Raw genomic sequence first — 17,673 nt, 5'->3', positions numbered from 1 at the left:
GCACCCTCAAACTTTAAGTAGCAAAACAGCCTGATTTTTTTAGGCGCAGCATGATTTTTAAGGGCTGTCCTGCCTTGTCTTTTATTCTGAGATTATGCAGAATTGTCTACCATTTTGGTGCAGCATAAGTTGACAGACATCATGGCAAAAGAAATGATCTCCAAGCATGAGAGCAACTAAAAGAAGATACAACAGTTGCCTGATTGTGATCTCACGCCTATTTTATATTTATGTAACTCCATTGACTTATACAGAGTTATTTCCAACAGTTATTTGTATAAAAAAAGGTAAAAATCAGATCCAGTTCCCACCCACCCCTTTTTTGTGTTTTCGTAAACACTTGTTAGCAAAATAAAATAAATCACAAGAAGCAGAGTATTTCATTGGGTTGCTCAAGAAGTAGATATTTATACCTGAAATACAATAGTGCCATTGTTTAAGTTCTAGTCAGATCAAATGTAGTTTCTTTGCACCTATTAAGCATGGTGTTTGTTCACATATAATTTACAGAATAAACATTTCAGCTACATACAAGTAAAATGGAATTAATGGAAAATAATTTGGAATGAGTAAACTCAGTGTACTCAAAGGATTTAACATTTGATCTGATTCTCTTAATTCACAGATAGCCAACAAGGTGACAGAGTCTGTTTCAACACAATGTGAAAGAAGCTGCACACACTTGAAAAAACAAACATGGACATGACAATATAAGAAGTGTTTTGCAATAAATCATTACAGATCTACAAATTTTGGGTGGGAGAGAAGGAGGAGATCATTGCTACATGGCGTTCCAATGTGGGGTGTAGGAAGCATGGTTTGTAACATAGCTGTGAACTGTAATGTATTCAGAACTTCCAGCTGAGACAAGCTTAGCACAATTCCTACTGGCTCAACCTGGAGGAGGCTCCCTTTCAGCTGATAAAGACCACTGAAAAATACCTTTTCTATGACTATCAGAATTTGTTTGGGAAAGGGAAGCACAACCCTCTGATTAAAAATGCATTATTCGGCATGAAGCAGCAACCTGATTCTCTGTGTGGGGAGAGGGAAACAGCATGCCAAGTACAGTAACTCCTCACTTAACGTTGTAGTTATGTTCCTGAAAAATGCAACTTTAAGTGAAATGATGTTAAACGAATCCAATTTTCCCACAAGATTTAATGTAAATGCGGGAGGTTAGGTTCCAAGGAAATTTTTTGGGGGCAGACAAAAGGCATTATATACTGTACAGTACTGTACTGTACTGTGATGTGGTTGGGAAGTGCCCCTGGCTTACCCCACACAGGCACAGCCCGCTGCAGGCAAGGATGCTAGGAAGCACCTTCACAGCAGCAGTGGCAGGTTCCTCGGAGAAAAACAGGTGCCGACTTTGCCGGGAGATGCTCCAGGCCCACCTCTTCCTGTCCCTGCTCCACTCCAGGCCCAGCTCTTCCCACCCCCACTCCACCTCCTCTCCGGAGCAGCCACATCCCCACTCCTGCCCCTCCCTCCCAGAAAGTCCTAAGCACCGTCAAACAGCTGTTTGGTGGTGGGGGAAGCGCTGGGAGGGCGGGGGAGGAGGCGGAGAAAAGGAACTTGTGCAATGCTCCCTTGTAAAGTTGCTGCTCCTTCCACAGAATCTTACAAGCAATGGACAGAATAGGCAGCCAAACAACATTATAAGGGACCGTTGCACAACTTTAAACAAGCATTTTCCTTAATTGAGCAGTGACGTAACTTTGAAACAACATTAAGCGGGAGGACATTAAGTGAGGAGTTACTGCATAGGAGAAATTAATTTTAATTTTTTTCTGTCAGCAGAACTTATACAAACATAAAAAATCAACAGCAAATGGCAATTTTTGCAAATATTTGCCTCCAAGCTATTCTGTTGATAGATTCATAGAATCGAAGGCTAGAAGGGACCATTTTGATCATCTAGTCTGATCTCCTATACAACATGGCCATAAATCTTCCCAAAATAATTTCTAGAGCATATCTTTTAGAAAAAAACATCCAGTCTTGATTTAAAAATTATGAGTGATGGAGACTCCATTACAACCCTCAGCAAATTGTTCCAATGGTTAATTATTCTCACTATTAAAAATGTGCGTCTGTTGGCAATCAGCATAATGAAAATTCTGCTAAAAAGCAAACCCCAACACTAAGCTATAGTAATCCAGTGCTATTTCAACCATTACAATGGTACCAATTATTGAGCCACCCCCAAAACATTACCCGAAAGATCTTATTCCCGAATTTGCACACTTTCAGTTCCTCAGGAGAGATGTATGAGACACACTCCTTGCAGCAGTGTTCCTTGCTTTTATTGCATTCTCCAGGAGGTGAGCACTTCTTCTTACATACCACTGTAGAATTCTGAGCAAAAGGACAGAAGAAAAGAAAAGGGGACACTAATTTATTAGGACAATGTTCACCCTGAATCGTAACATCTGTGTGTGTTGAGGTAATCATTTCCACCCAATGTAGCTAATAATTACTTTGATCAGATCTGCTTAGAATAAAATATTTTATTGAAAGATTTATTGAAATCTTTCAGAGTGTGTTCATTTAATAATGCAATCAGGGCTTAATTCTCAACTTGCGCTTTTGCAGTCATGTAAAATCTGACCATGTTGATTTGGTAGCCCTTTACATTCCCTTTGCCTGAATGTAAATAACCATACAAGGTACTTTGCAGTACAGAGTCAGGCCCTGTAGTACTCAAATCTTACAAACATCTCTCCTAGGCAATAAAAAACACAGCACACTGCATAGGAATGTTCTTACTGACTTACCCTACAGGTACACATAGTGCAGTTGTCATAAACGAAAGAGGATCCATTGTCATAAACATCACTGTGAAAGAGGCAGCTTCCAAATGGGAGGTCAAACACTTTCCTCTGGCCTGAATACAAACAACAACAGACACAGAATGTGGTTGAAAGGATGCCATGTTGTCAACAAAAATAACAGTTTACTGTTCCCAGACCAAATTCACGTGCAATGCCTCATTTGCTATATATTTCCACTTGGGTGTCTAGAAAGTTTTTTTAAACCGTTCCCTATTCATTAGGCAGATATTAATCTGAGTAAGATGAAGAGGTTACTTACCTATAACTGGAGGTTCTTTGAGATGTGTGGTCCTTATCTGCATTCCACTGAGGGTTTACGCATACGTACCATGCATCCGGAGCCAGAGATTTTGAAAATAGTAGTGTCCGTTGGTCCATGCATGTGCCCTTGGTTCACCTCATCCCTCCCTTTGTCATCTGAGGTGATAAAGGAGGAATGGACCGACCGCATCTCCAGTTCCTTCTCCACCGCAAATCCAAAGGAACCACAGCAGAGGGGAATAAGGGTGGGAAATGGAATACAGATAGGGATCACACATCTCACAGAACCTCCAGTTACAGGTAAGTAATCCCCTCTTCTTTTTCGAGTGGTAGTCTGTATTGTATTCCACTGAGGGTAATTAACAAGCAGTACCTAAGTCAGAAGAGGGTGCAAGAAACTCAGACCCTTAGCTGGTACATACTGTGACGTTGCACTACATACTGTTTTATGGACATATGCTTATGAGTGTGAATATGATGTAACTGGAATATGCTTTATGCAAAAGGTCTCTTGTAAGGTATGATTACAAAGCTTATGATCTACTGAGTGTGCTTATCCCATTTGTTTGTATGTATTCTTTCTATGTCTGGAGTTAGGAGAATAAGATATAAACTTTTATTAATGATGTAAACATATTAAGTGGAAGCCATTAAAGGTGCTTCAGAATCAATGACCTGTAAATGGCTCTGTTTACTTGCAAACCTTCCTCGGTACGTGCAGGTCAGCCTGGAAGAATGGAGGCTGGGGTCTCACAAGACATATGATCATGTCACCTGATACTGGAATCCATCTTAAACCTGGTACTTTTCCATTTAGAAGGAGGGGGTGTGGACCCAGAGAGACAAAAGATTCCCACCTTGTGCCAAAGCTATAAAAGGGGGTGGAACAGAACAAAGGGGGCTGCCAGTCATGAGAACACCCCTGCTTTCCACCTAAGATGTCTGCTGGAACTAACAAGGACTGTACCAGGGGAAAGGATTGGGTCCAGACTAGGAAGGAGTCTAGTCTGTGAAAGAAGCTTTCTAGTCTAGTCTGTGAGAAGACTAGAAGAAGCTGTGAGATTTTACTTGTAAACAGTTTCTTAATGTACTAGGCTTAGACTTGCATGTTTTTGCTTTATTTTGCTTGGTGACTTACTTTGCTCTGTCTTGTTATTACTTGGAACCACTCAAATCCTACTTTTTATACTTAATAAAATCACTTTTACTTATTAGTAAACCCAGAGTAAGTGATTAATACCTGGGGGGGGGGGCAAATAGCTGTGCATATCTCTCTATCAGTGTTATAGAGGGCAGAAAATTTATGAGTTTACCCTGTATAAGCTTTATACACAGTAAAACTGATTTATTTGGGGTTTGGATCCCATTGCGAACTGGGTGCCTGGGTGCTGAAGGCAGGTAACCTGCTAAACTGTTTTTTGTTAAGTCTGCAGCTTTGGGGGTGTGGACCAGACCTGGTCTGTGTTGCAGCAGGCTAGCGTGTCTGGCTCAACAGGGCAGGGTTCTGGAGTCCCAAACTGGCAGGGAAAATGGGCTCAGAGGTAACTTCAGCACGTCAGATGACAGTCCCAAGGGGGTCTCTGTGACCAAACCGATCACACATAGTAGCAATTTTCTGCCCCTTTGGGAGTAAGCCTACATTTGGCCAGAATATGCCAAACAATTCTACCTGACTCAAGGATGGCGTTGATTGGTAGATCAACTCTGCCCAACATGAGTGAGTGAAGTAGGTCCAGAAGCTTATGCTGAGTGTCCTGGATCTCCTCCAGGGGAATGTGTAACTCTCCAGCCACTCTATACAGGAACTCCTGGGACTGGCGGTAGTTATCAGGGGAAGGAGGGGAAGCTGAAGCCACTGCAGGATCTGATGAGGATGACAAGAAACTCTCCTGTTCCAGTGGTACTGTCAGAGCCCGACTGAGTGACTCATCTTCTGTTATCAGTTCCGATTATCTACTCAAAAGCAACCGACACAGTGAAATAGGTGCAGCCTCCCTGATGTAATGGACAGGTTCTGAGAATGAATATTGGGGCCAGGATCCCCAGTAGGGTCAGCATGATACATCCAGAGGGTGTTGCTGAGAGCCCCATGGCGTAGGAAGCCAGTGGCTCTGTGGTGGCTGGAGTGGGGGATACTGCCACAATGTAGAAGGCTTCCATTGATACTTGTAGTGGTGGAAAGGGATAGATGTTGCCTGTCCCTCATCTGATTCCTTCAAAGACAACCCGGAGACCAGTTCCATTGGCAGTACTGACAGAAGCAAGTACACACCAGGAGCAAGGGGTGAGGAGTGCCTCAGATGTGGCATGTTCTGTCCAAGAGATAAACTCTACTTGGAAGTAGAGAGCCCCAGAAGGTGTGAAGACTTTGGCTCTCCCAAGACAAACACTTCCTGGCACCCTGGTGCTTTTCCAGACCTCCCAGGAGTCAAGGATACTTTCAGTCCCCAGAATCAGTACAGGAGCACTGGTCTTCTGGGGAGAAGACGGCTCTCTAGCTCTGATGGATGCTGATGTTGACTGCATTTGCGGATCCACACCTGGTACCAGTGGATCCATCAATTTGTGTAGCTCCTTTACGTGTTTGTGCACTTTAGGGCACACTCCATCCCCATTACTGGAACTTGTGGATGGAGTCTCTCTCTTCTTAAGCTTAGAGGAAGACTAACTGGCATGCTTATGTGCATGCTTCCTTATCTCCCAAGTAGGCCCCAGCATAAGGTCCATAGTGGTGGCACTGCTGGTGTTGGCCTCAAATTCAGTAGCTGGAGGCGCACTCCTGGCGGCCTCAGACAGATATACGGTGGGGAGGAAGGGGGCTGCCTGACCAGGGTCCAAATCAGGTCTCATGGCAATTTCCATGAGGTGCCTCCAGAGGTGGAGAGCCCAACCTTCTCAGGTACGGCTGGGGAAAGTCTGGCAGATACTGCACGTGGATGAAATGTGGGCTTCTCCTAAGCAGTAGAGGCAGCGTTGATGTGCGTCGCTGATGGAGAAGGAACATGGGAAGGAGGCACAGATTTTAAAGCCTGAGATTTTTAGCAGGGTTCAATACCTGCACATGGATATAAGGGTGGGAAAGCAGGGGGTATTCACACAGAACTAAACTATCCCAGAAGAACCTCAATTCTACTCCTAAAACTATCAAACTACTAAAAACTACTATAAAAACAATAAAACAGTAAACCACTCTAAAACTATGTACAATTGTGTATTTTTAAAGTGCATCACATACAAGAAAACACAATAGTTCTGACCCGGACCATGTGGCGATGAGAAGGAACTGGAGACGAGGTTGGTCTGTCCCGACCTTTATCACCTTGGATGAAATCATGAGGAGAGCCCAGGCAGATTCATGAAGCAACTGATACTACTATTTTCAAAATCTCTGGCTCTGGATGCATGGTGCATATGTGTAAACCCTCAGTGTAATACAATAGGGATCATTACTCAAAGAACTAATTTTCCCATAAGGAAGGGGATTTTAATATGATTTAGGACAAGTTTCTATTGGAAAACCTTCCTCCGCCCCACTATCATACAAGTGCACCTATGTAACTAAATCAATTTAAAATCAACCAGTCCAAACCCCAACATAGATGCAGTTAAACTAGTCTAAACTACATTTATGTTTCTTCATTCAGTATATTATGGAATTAAACTAAATTGGTTAAAGCATGAATCAAACTGGTTTAACATTAGGAGTTTTCAATTTAGTTACACTGGCGCAAAAGTGCTATGTGCCGGACAGCCGTTAAATGATTAGACTCTGTAAAGATGTTTGATACACTCCTTTAGTGTAGCTTTATGTATTATGCTCAAACATGTCTACAGAAATTATAGGAATTTACATAATGTTAAAGTTACCTATATTAATCAGAATGGAACCATCAAAAAATAAATAAAGGAAAGGAAATCAGTGTGGAGAATATACATTCCATGAAGCAAATTACATGGCTTTGGAAGGAGTGGAGGAAAGCTAATATTATGGAAATGTTTTGTTCACACGATAGTAAGGGACCTGACAGCATAGGTCAGAGTAAAGTTTAGAGAAGCATCAATTCCCTCCCAAAGCACTGCAACAACTGAGGGTATGTCTTCACTACCTGCCGGATTGGCAGGTAGTAATCGATCTATTGGGGATCGATTTATCGCGTCTTGTCTAGACACGATAAATCAATCCCTGAACGTGCTCCCTGTCGACTCCGGAACTCCACCAGAGCGAGAGGCGGTAGCGGAGTCAACGGGGGAGCTGCGGCCATCAATCCTGCGCCATGAGGACCTGAGGTAAATCGATCTAAGAACGTCGACTTCAGCTACGCTATTCACGTAGCTGAAGTAGCGTATCTTAGATCGACTCCCCCCCCCCCCAGTGTAGACCAGCCCTCAGTCTTCCAACACCTTGCAATTCTGCAAGCAATGCAAAACCCCAGTCTTGCTACTCCACCTATCTCTCTTCTGTTCTTCATATTCTGTTTTATTGAATTCTTTTGAACAGATGGACAATATATTGGGTCTCTGACATGAACAAAAATCCACTTAAAAAGAACAGGAGTACTTGTGGCACCTTAGAGACTAACAAATTTATTAGAGCATAAGCTTTCGTAGGCTACAGCCCACTTCTTCGGATGCATATAGAGTGAAACATATATTGAGGAGAGATATATACACACACATACAGAGAGCATGAATTAAGTAAGAGAAAAAAAACTTTTGAAGTGAGAATCAAGATAGCTCAGTACAAACTGTCTGTACTGAGCTATCTTGATTATCACTTCAAAAGTTTTTTTTCCCTCTTACTTAATTGGCCTCTCAGAGTTGGTAATACAACTCCCACCTGTTCATGCTCTCTGTATGTGTGTATATATATCTCCTCAATATAGGTTTCACTCTATATGCATCCGAAGAAGTGGGCTGTAGCCCACGAAAGCTTATGCTCTAATAAATTTGTTAGTTTCTATGGTGCCACAAGTACTCCTGTTCTTTATGCAGATACAGACTAACACGGCTGCTACTCTGAAAAAAATCCACTTAAGACTCAAATAAAATCACTAACCTCATCTTCCCATTTGAGCAAAGCAAACTTAAAGCAACAACATGCTTTCACCTACTTTTTCTTTGGTGAGAGCCACACTCTGATCTTGCAACCTTCTGAGAGTTTATTTATCTGTCAGATAGATATCTGTCTGTCATTTCCAAGGAATAAAATGATTACTGCAAATAAGTGCAGCATGGCACTAACTTATTATTATGCCATTAATTTAGTTCTCAGACTGGTGAGAAACCCATATTTTGGCATTTGGGACTCTAATAACTCATCACTATATTCCAAATTGCAATTAATTTCTTTTTAGTTAATATCTGGTAAAGGAGTAAAACCACTTAAACGAAGAGGCTTACAGTTTGTCCAAAGATAAGATTAAATAGAAAGATAAACAGATAACAGAATATCTGTTTAATTAACATGAGATTTTCACAAATGTTAAAAGAATGCTCTTGTCAAAGAATGCAGTGTTTTAGCCCTGTTAGTCCCAAGGTATTAGAGGGAGAAGTTTGGTGAGGAAATATCTTTTATGGGACTAGCTTCTGTTGGTGAGAGAGACAAGCTTTTGAGTTTACATAGAGCTGTTCTTCAGGTCTGGGAAATGTACTCTGGGTGACACAGCTAAATTCAAGGTGGAACAGATTGTTTAGCATAAGTAGTTAACACATATTTCAAGGGACTATTCAAAGTGAAGTGGCCCATTAACATAAGAACGGCCATATTGGGTCAGACCAATAGTGCATCTAGCCCAGTTTCCCGTCTTCTGACAGTGGCCAATGCCAGATTCTTCAGGGGGAATTAACAGAATAGGGCAATTGATCGAGTGATCCATCCCCAGTCATCCAGTTCCAGTTTCTGGCAATGAAAGATTTAGAGATTCCCAGAGCATTGCATTGCATCCCTGACCACCTTAGCTAATAGCCATTGATGGACCTATCCTCCATGAATTTATCTAATTCTTTTTTAAATCCAGTTATAGTTTTGGCCTTCACAACATCCCTTGGCAACAAGTTCCACAGGTTGACTGTGCACTGTGTAAAGAAGTACTCCTTTTGGTTTATTTTAAACGTTCTGCCTATTAATTTTATTGGGTGACCCCTCGTTCTCGTGTTATGTGTAGGGGTAATTAATACTTCCTTACTCACTTTCTCCATACCTTTCATGATTTCATAGACCTCTATCATACCCCCCCCATCGGTGACCTCTTTTCCAAGCTGAACAATCCTAGTCTTTTTAATCTCTCCTCATAATGAAGCTGTTCCATACCCTTAATAATTTTTGTCACCCTTCTCTGTACTTTTTCCAATTCTAATACATCTTTTTTGAGATGGGGTGACCAGAACTGAACATAGTATTCAAGGTGTGGGTATACCATGAATTTATACAGTGGCATAATGATAATTTCTGTCTTATTATCTATCCCTTTCCTATTGATTCCTAACATTCTGTTAGCTGTTTTGACTGCTGCTGCACATTGAGCGAATGCTTTCAGTTGTGTTCCCTCTAAGCTGTGCACCTGTGTGGCCACAAAAGAGTCCATCAAGGCCCACACACCTTATTAGTACAGGCCAGGGCCAGCTCCAGGCACCCAAGCACATGCTTGGGGTGGCACCTGGTAAGGGGCGGCGGGGGGAGCGCGGCGTGGCATTCCGTGGGGCGGGTGCTCCGGCGGCGCTGGGGGGGCGGGCTCTGGTTGCGCGGGGCTCAGTGATGGGGTGGCACGGGCGCGGCGCGGGAAGGGGGTTCCGGCGGGGCGGGCTCCGGCGGCGCAGCGCGGGGCTTGGCGCTCGGGTGGTGGGGGGGTCCAGCGCGCAGCACTCGGTGGGGGTGTGGCGCGGGCGCGGCGCTGGAGGGGGGTTCCGGTGGCGCTTGGCAGGGGGCGGGGGCGAGCTCCGGCAGCGCGGCGCTCGGCGGCGGGGGGGGGCGTCGCGGGGCTCGGCACTTGGGGGGGTCACTTGGCCGGGGGGGGGTCTGGCGCGCGGCGCTCAGCGGGGGAGCGGCGCGGGAGAGCGGCGCTTTGGGGGGGGTTCCGGCGGCGCTCGGCTGGGGTGGGGCGGCGCGGCGCTCGGCAGGGGGCCTCAGGGCAGCAAAAAAGCTAGAGCCGGCCCTGGTACAGGCGCACACACAGCTGTATAGCCACAGATAGGCCTGGAGGATATGTAGGGTGAGATGGGGAATAGGGTTGGGTGGGGGCTGTTGGGTGAGGTGTGGGGCAGTGATGGAGGAGTTTGAGGCATGCAGGACTATGGCAGGGAGAGACGCCTCTCCGCCAGCCCCGGAGCTGTGGCAGGGAGAGACGCTTCTCCCCCAGCTCCGGGGCTGCAGTGGGGGAGATGTCTCTCCCCCAACCCCGGGACTGGGGTGGGGAGAGAGGACTACTGAAAATTTTGCAGTGTTAATTTTCTTTTTATTTGATTTCATATTAAACAAACACCTTAAGTAGTGCACTTTGTTAATTATCCCTTGTTTTAATATTATTTCTTCTTCTTCCATACCTATGGTAACTTTTTAAAAATTTATATCTAGGTTTTTTGTTTCTACTGGTGGCACACGATATTGGTGCTGCACATAACAAAATTCATTCTGCACATGGATGGAAAAAATTAGAGGGAACATTGGTTTCAGAGAACTATCCATGATGACTCCAAGATCTCTTTCTTGAGTGGCAAACATACATCATTTTGTATGTAGAGTTGGGATAATGTTTTCCAATGTGCATCACTTTGCATTTATCAACATTGAATTTAATCTGCTATTTTGTTGCCCAGTCACCCAGTTTTCTGAGATCCCTTTGTAAATATTTGCAAACTTTGTCACCTCACTGTTTACCCCTTTTTCTAGAACATTTATGAATATGTTGAACAGCACTGGTCTCAGTACAGATCCTTGGGAAACCCTGCTATTTCCTCTCTCCATTCTGAAAACTGACCATTTATTCCTACCCTTTATTTCCTGTCTTTTAACCAGTTATTGATCCATGAGAAGACCTTCCCTCTTATCCCATGATTGCTTAGTTTGCTTTAGAGCCTTTGGTGAGGGACCTTGTCAAAGGCTTTCTGAAAGTCCAAGTACACTATATCTCCTGAATCACCCTTGTCCACATGTTTATTGACCCGCTCAAAGAATTCTACTAAATCAGTGGTTCCCAAACTTGTTCCGCCGCTTGTGCAGGGAAAGCCCTGGCGGGCCGGGCCGGTTTGTTTACCTGCCGCGTCCACAGGTTTGGCCGATCGCACCTCCCAGTGGCCGCGGTTCGCTGCTCCACGCCAATGGGAGCTGCTGGAAGTAGCGCAGGCTGAGGGACGTACTGGCCGCCGCTTCCAGCAGCTCCCATTGCCCTGGAGCAGCGAACCGTGGCCACTGGGAGCCGCGATCGGCCGAACCTGTGGACGTGGCAGATAAATAAACCAGCCCAGCCCGCCAAGGGCTTTCCCTGCACAAGCGGCGGAACAAGTTTGGGAACCACTGTACTAGATTGATGAGGCATGATATCCCTTTACAAAAGTTACGTTGACTCTGCCCCAATAATTTGTGTTCATCTATGTGTCTGATATTTCAGTTCTTTACTATAGTTTCAACCAATTTGTCTGGTACTGAAGTTAGGCTTACCAGCCTGTAATTGCCAGGATCAACTCTGGAGCCTTTTTTAAAAATTGGCATCACATTAGTTATCTTCTAGTCATCTGGTACAGAAGCTAATTTAAGTGATAGGTTACATGCCACAGTTAATAGTTCTGCAATTTCATTATTTGAGTTCCTTCAGAACACTTGGGTCAATACCACCTGGTCCTGGTGACTTATTATTGTTTAATTTATCAATTTGTTCCAAAACTTCCTCTACTGACACCTCAATCTGGGACAGTTCTTCAGATTTGTCACCTAAAAAGAATGGCTCATTAACACCCCTTCAGTCAGAAGGGGGGAAGCAAAGGGGGGAAGGCACCTGGGGGAGGGTTGTTAGTGGGAAATAGATTGTTATAATAAGCCACACATCCAGTGTCTCTCTTCAGTCCATGATTTTTAGTGACTAGGCAAAGTTATGAATTTAAGCTCCTAGGCTCATCTTTTGAAGGTGTTGTGCAGGTTTTCTTTGAGGATGAAGACTGATAGGTCACATATAGAATGATTGCTTTGTGAAAAGTGTTCACCCACAGGTGATGTGGTGCCTTTGTCTTTTCCTGTGTGAGTTCATTCGAGAGCGTAGAGATTGTCTGGTATTACCCACATAGTACTGGGGCATTTAGTAACCTGGATGAGGACACCACACATTGTGATGGGCATGTGTGGGACCCATGGATCTTAAATGGTGTGTTGTGGGAGGGTGTGTGTGACACTGTATGGAATCTGGGGGACACTTTAGGATATTATGAATACCAATATTGTAAAATTGCAATGACATATGCCAGGTATGCCATGTAAGAGAGCTGTAAAAATGTTATGATTTGCCAGATATAATAATCTTGTTTATGTTTGAATCACCTTTTGTATTATGAGTTTTTGATATGTATGTATGTCTGTATTTAAACTTGGGCTATGCTTCTGGGTTACACCCCCAGACAGTTTGGCATCAGCTCCGCCTAGCCTGCTTGATGGCCCATTAGGGACCATCAGCTATACAATTGACTCATTGAGAGAAGGCAGAGGATACACCTTATGACGCAGCAAGGCAAAGGTATGCCTATGGACAGAAAAGGCTTCCAAGCCATGTGCTGGGCAGTTTGTGTTGGAAACAAAGGAAGCACAGGCCGCATGGCAAAAGATTGTAAAAGGCAGCTGCATGTTCTCCTTTTTGTCTTCATTTCTGCTTCTTACCTCTGGAGTAACTTTTCTACAAATGAAGCTCTAAACAAATGATTGAATGACCCAGCCAAGCTGTGAATGTGATCCAGAGGGACTTTCAAGCCACCAAACTCACTAGTACTGCTAGGAACCTCATGGACTTTGAATCTTTGTATGTATGTGACTGCTTTACTATTTAACATCTCTCTTCTTGTTCTTTCTTTATAATAAACCTTTAGTTTTAGACACTAAAGGATTGGCTGGCAGCATGGTATTTTGGGTAAGATCCACCCTATACTGACCTGGTAATGTGGCTGGCCCTTTGGGGTCAGAAGAACATTTTGTATATGAAGTTATTTTAAAACTCTACTCACAATGTACTGGACCTAGGTGCTGATTGGGAGCCAGAGAACTGGAATGCAATAAAGGAGACAGTATGATTTCTTTTTTGCTTCTTGATAACCAGTGTGAGGGATCAGAAGCATAGTTTGTGACTGGTTGAAAGACTTAACTTCAGTGTTTACCCACCAGGCTTGGGAGTATCTGCTCTCCCTTTTGCAGCCTGCCCTGACCTTGGCATTTCCAGTGAGGGCTGCTCGAGGCAGCCCGAGTCACAGGGGGTGTTAATCATTGTAGTAGTGGAGATATGTCTTTAGGTTTTGCATCTGTTCTGGCAGAGTATGGTGCCACTTTGAGTTGGTGTGTCCTGGTCTGTGGTGAGCTTGATTCTGATGATGAGAAGTTGGGAGTTGTTTGAAGATTAGAAGAGGGAGTTAAAGAAATATTTCTTTCACAATGGGGTCCCCAACGAGTATGGGTTGTTGTTGTTTGATGATACCCCTTATGGGTTCCAGTATGGGGTGGTAGGTGACAACTAAGGGAGTGTACTCTCTGGTGCTGCAGTTTTATGTCTGAGCCAGGTATTTATAAAGCTTCTAATAAAATAAAATAAAAAGCTGTGTTTCAAGCAGACAAAATATGTTAAATATTATGAGATGCTGAAACAATCTACAGGCCTGGAGGCCCATGGGCCATGGCCCTTTGTGTCCTTTCGTTAAGCCAGCCCTGGAAATAGGCTCAAGATTCTAGTATGGGATATGTCTGAGACAACAAAATGGGTGAGAGAAGTCGTATCAAGTCTGTAATGGCCCCAACTCTTTCAGACATGGCAGACAAAATTAAAATCCAGATTCCCTTCATGATAGCTTTTTGCTATTCTTTGCACTTGAATTAGAGTGATTCACTGAGGATTATTGAATCAAGGGGCGAGTGGAGATAGTAAGAGCAAAATAAGAGCAAGCCAAAGTCTTAACCTTTTTAAGATCGGAGTGGTTTGGAACAGTCTGCTTTCCCAAAAGGAGTCTGGCTCAGTCCCTGAGTCTCTACATCACAGATGCCTTTTAGACCCAGAAGTCTCTTTTCAGGAACCTGCTGCTGTTCCTCTTAAATTTGACATCTCCCTAGGGCTTCCCCTGGAGTTGTGATCCAGAGCATGAGAGGTGTCTAGGAAGCCCAGAGTACATGTGCTCTGAGACTTCTCAGACATCCAGTAACAGAGCCCAGCTGAGAGAGTAACATCAACTATCCTCAGCCTCAAGGGAAAGGGCTTCTGGACTTCCCCTCTTTTCAAGGTGCTGGCCATGCAGAATGATGGCAAAGCAATCCTAAAAAACTTTCTTGGCAGTAGAAGGAAGCAGCACCCTCTCCCCAGCCTGTACCTGGAGATCATGACGCCATTCTGGAACCAAAAGCAGAGATGAGCTAAGGTGGGGAGTATCTGAGATTAGAAGTAAATACGTCATACAATACTTTACTAAAGGTAACTCATTTCTATTCCAATCCCTGTAATCTTTAATTTAACGTTAATACCTTGCATGTAAACAAGTGGCCAGACTGATTCTTTCTGGTCCAAATTGGGCCCCCACCAGTGTCAACAACTGGAGGGCAGATGTTCCTCCCTCAAGATGTTATATTGCTTGATGTTCTGGGGGAGTAGAAACCATCTGATGCAAAAGCATGTACTGAGTTATCTTAATCCAACTGAAAATCTTCCCAGTTCAGACTATGATGCCCCTTCAGGGAGTGAACAATTACACAAATTAATAGGTCCCTATCTATTCTGACAATAGCTTTTAATGATGACACTTCAGCTGACGGACTTTCTTCGATTGCTATTTCCTCAAAACCAAAAATGGGGAAACCGGCTTGAATAAAATAACAAAAGGTGAAGCATCTTTCTAGGATTTATGGACATTTCAAAGAGCTGCCTCCCCCAATCTCACCCTGCTTTGCAAAACATGTGTGGTAAAGGTGGGAATCAACTATGTTCTTTTCTCTCACACACAACAAATTTCCCAACTCCTCTCCCAAAATTTGTCCTTTGTATCTTTCTTCAAGACCCTACCATGTCTATTGAGGCTACCTGTATAAAAAGCAAATTGTAGCCTTTACTACTAAGCATCACTAATTTTTGCTTTGTATTGGCTGTGAAATATTTGTATGAAAGCCACTATGCAGAAATATATTGAATTACATACATTATGCCTGTGAAAAGAACCACTCACCTAAACATTTGGGGCAACAGTGTCCAGAAGGAATGTGACTGAGATGCTGGGGACATGACAGAATGGGGCAGACTTCTTGTACGCAGTGTGTTCTGCCTCCCTAAGGGAAAATAGGCTCAATTAGGAAAAAAAAAAAAAAAAAACCACCACGTGCACACACACACACTGGTGACAGGTCTTATAAAAGTCTTAGCAGAAGCAATATTTGTCCACATATATTTCTATTCATACCTGTCACAGAGATTATATGTAACTGCCATAAAGCACTTCCTACATTCCTTGCAGAATCTCTATATGTATTACTGTTTTTCACTCTGGTAAACAATAAGCAAGTGATAGCTGCACAAAGAGAAGTGCCTGGCTAACTGATTTCTCAATACGGATGTTGGAAAATCAAGTAGAATAAAAGCATAACACATGAACCTTTCTTGAGGTTCCAAAAAGTTGGTAGGAGGGATAGTTCAGGGGTTTGAGCATTGACCTGCTAAACCCAGGGTTGTGAGCTCAATCCTTGAGGGGGCCACTTAGGGATCTGGGGCAAAATTAGTACTTGGTCCTGCTAGTGAAGGCAGTGGGCTGGACTTGATGACCTTTCGGGATCCCTTCCAGCTCTATAAGAGAATTATCTCTCCATATATTTATTTACTTTTTCCATTATTTTTCACCGCATATGCTGCTGCATAAGACTTCTTGACTTGTCTGGGATAGGAAACAGAGTTAAATAACAAAAGTAAGAGGAGAATGGGTATTCTCCCAGTATGTCCACCACTTCAGGAATCCCAAGTAGCCACAATCATTCATGAAAGCCCATTCTTAGTCCAGCTGTGCACACCCAAAAGTCTGCACTGTTCAGAGAACAAAGAACAGATAGTCAATGAGATAGAATGTGTGGCAGATAGAGAGAGGAAAGAAGCGTATACTGAAGGAACAGGGGAAAGTAGAGGAGAAAATGAGAAAAAGGCAAAAGAGAAACAGCATAGAAAGTGTAAGAATAGAGAAAACAGTTGAAGGAGATCAATCAATAATATAGTGACAAGGGGAAAGAATAGAAATAAGGCAGGACTAGGTTCAGGGGCGATTTCAAAGGAAAAAGATGTTGACCTTGCAGATACAGGGTAGAGAAAGAGGCAAAAGCATTGGGACTGGAGGAAAAAAAGTGAAGGTGACACAGAGATAAATATTCTTTACTGAAACATTATTTATTACCTGTAATGAAGTAGTGCTTCAGGGCCCTAGTCAGGAATCAGGGCCCTATTGATGCTATTGATGCTGTACACACATATAGTAAGAAAAGACCATTTGTGTCTCAAAGAGTTTTCAGTCTAAATAATATCCTGATTTTTATTCTAAAAAGGAGGTTTGTAGGGGATGGTGGGGAGTAGGGTGACCAGATCACAAGTGTTACAAATTGGGACAAGGGGTGAGGGGTAATAGGTGCCTGTATAAGACAAAGCCACTCTCCCTGTGAAATTGGGATGTCTGGTCAACCTAATAGGGAGGGGATATTTTAGCTAAAGATGGAGAGAGAGAGAGAAAGAGACCTTTCCTCTCTCCGCTCTGTTGCCAAAACCTTTCTGTGCACATCTCAAGACCTCAACCAAAATATCCTCCACACCCAGGACTGGTATCCAGGTTTTTCACTTTTAAAATCTGGTCACTTTTGTCCTATGAAGGGAATTCAGTTAGTTTAATCTAAATGTCCTGCCCAATCCATAATCTAGGGCAAAAGATTCAGTCCACAATATACTTTGTATTCCTGGATGCTGCAATGAAAGAATTATGAGTAGTCCACAGCCATATGCATTCAGGATGCTTCTCTGACCTCCCTTGAAACAGATGGAAAAAGCCATTCTTGTAAGAGTTCACTGTTTGAAATTATAGTACAAGACTCCACCCCCAAACAGTACAATAGCACAGTGAACCATGAGTGAGCTTTTATGTAGCAAGAACAGACTAATGTAGACAAATGGCCAGACTGATACTATTATGAAAAAAAAATAATGTACTGTCTGTACCACATAGTGTAACAAGTTTTCAGACCCAGAACTCTGAAAATAACATTTTTTCCATCTGCCCCAAGGGGACCAGTGAAGTATCCTGAATGCACATGGCTATGACCTGCTCATAATTCTTTCATCGCAGCATCCAGGAATACAGAGTTTATTGCGAGCTGAAACTGCTGATCTAA

The 17,673-nt window shown here is 43.3% G+C and overlaps 1 protein-coding gene across 2 annotated transcripts in view; it reads right to left on the bottom strand.

Annotated features, from left to right (window-relative positions):
• BMPER (BMP binding endothelial regulator) overlaps positions 1 to 17,673 on the bottom strand; it is a 221,987-nt gene that overhangs the window by 90,185 nt on the left and 114,129 nt on the right. For both annotated transcript variants that reach the window (XM_034761175.1, XM_034761176.1), the window contains 3 exons: positions 15,486 to 15,585; positions 2,781 to 2,890; positions 2,221 to 2,361 (listed from right to left, as the gene is read on the bottom strand). In XM_034761175.1, coding sequence (XP_034617066.1) covers positions 2,221 to 2,361; positions 2,781 to 2,890; positions 15,486 to 15,585 — 351 coding nt within the window. The remainder of the gene's footprint in view (positions 1 to 2,220; positions 2,362 to 2,780; positions 2,891 to 15,485; positions 15,586 to 17,673) is intronic.

The sequence above is a fragment of the Trachemys scripta genome, chromosome 2 (assembly GCF_013100865.1).
Source record: "Trachemys scripta elegans isolate TJP31775 chromosome 2, CAS_Tse_1.0, whole genome shotgun sequence".
In the NCBI taxonomy this organism is placed as follows: domain Eukaryota; kingdom Metazoa; phylum Chordata; order Testudines; family Emydidae; genus Trachemys; species Trachemys scripta.
This window is presented reverse-complemented; position numbering and strand designations above follow the sequence as displayed.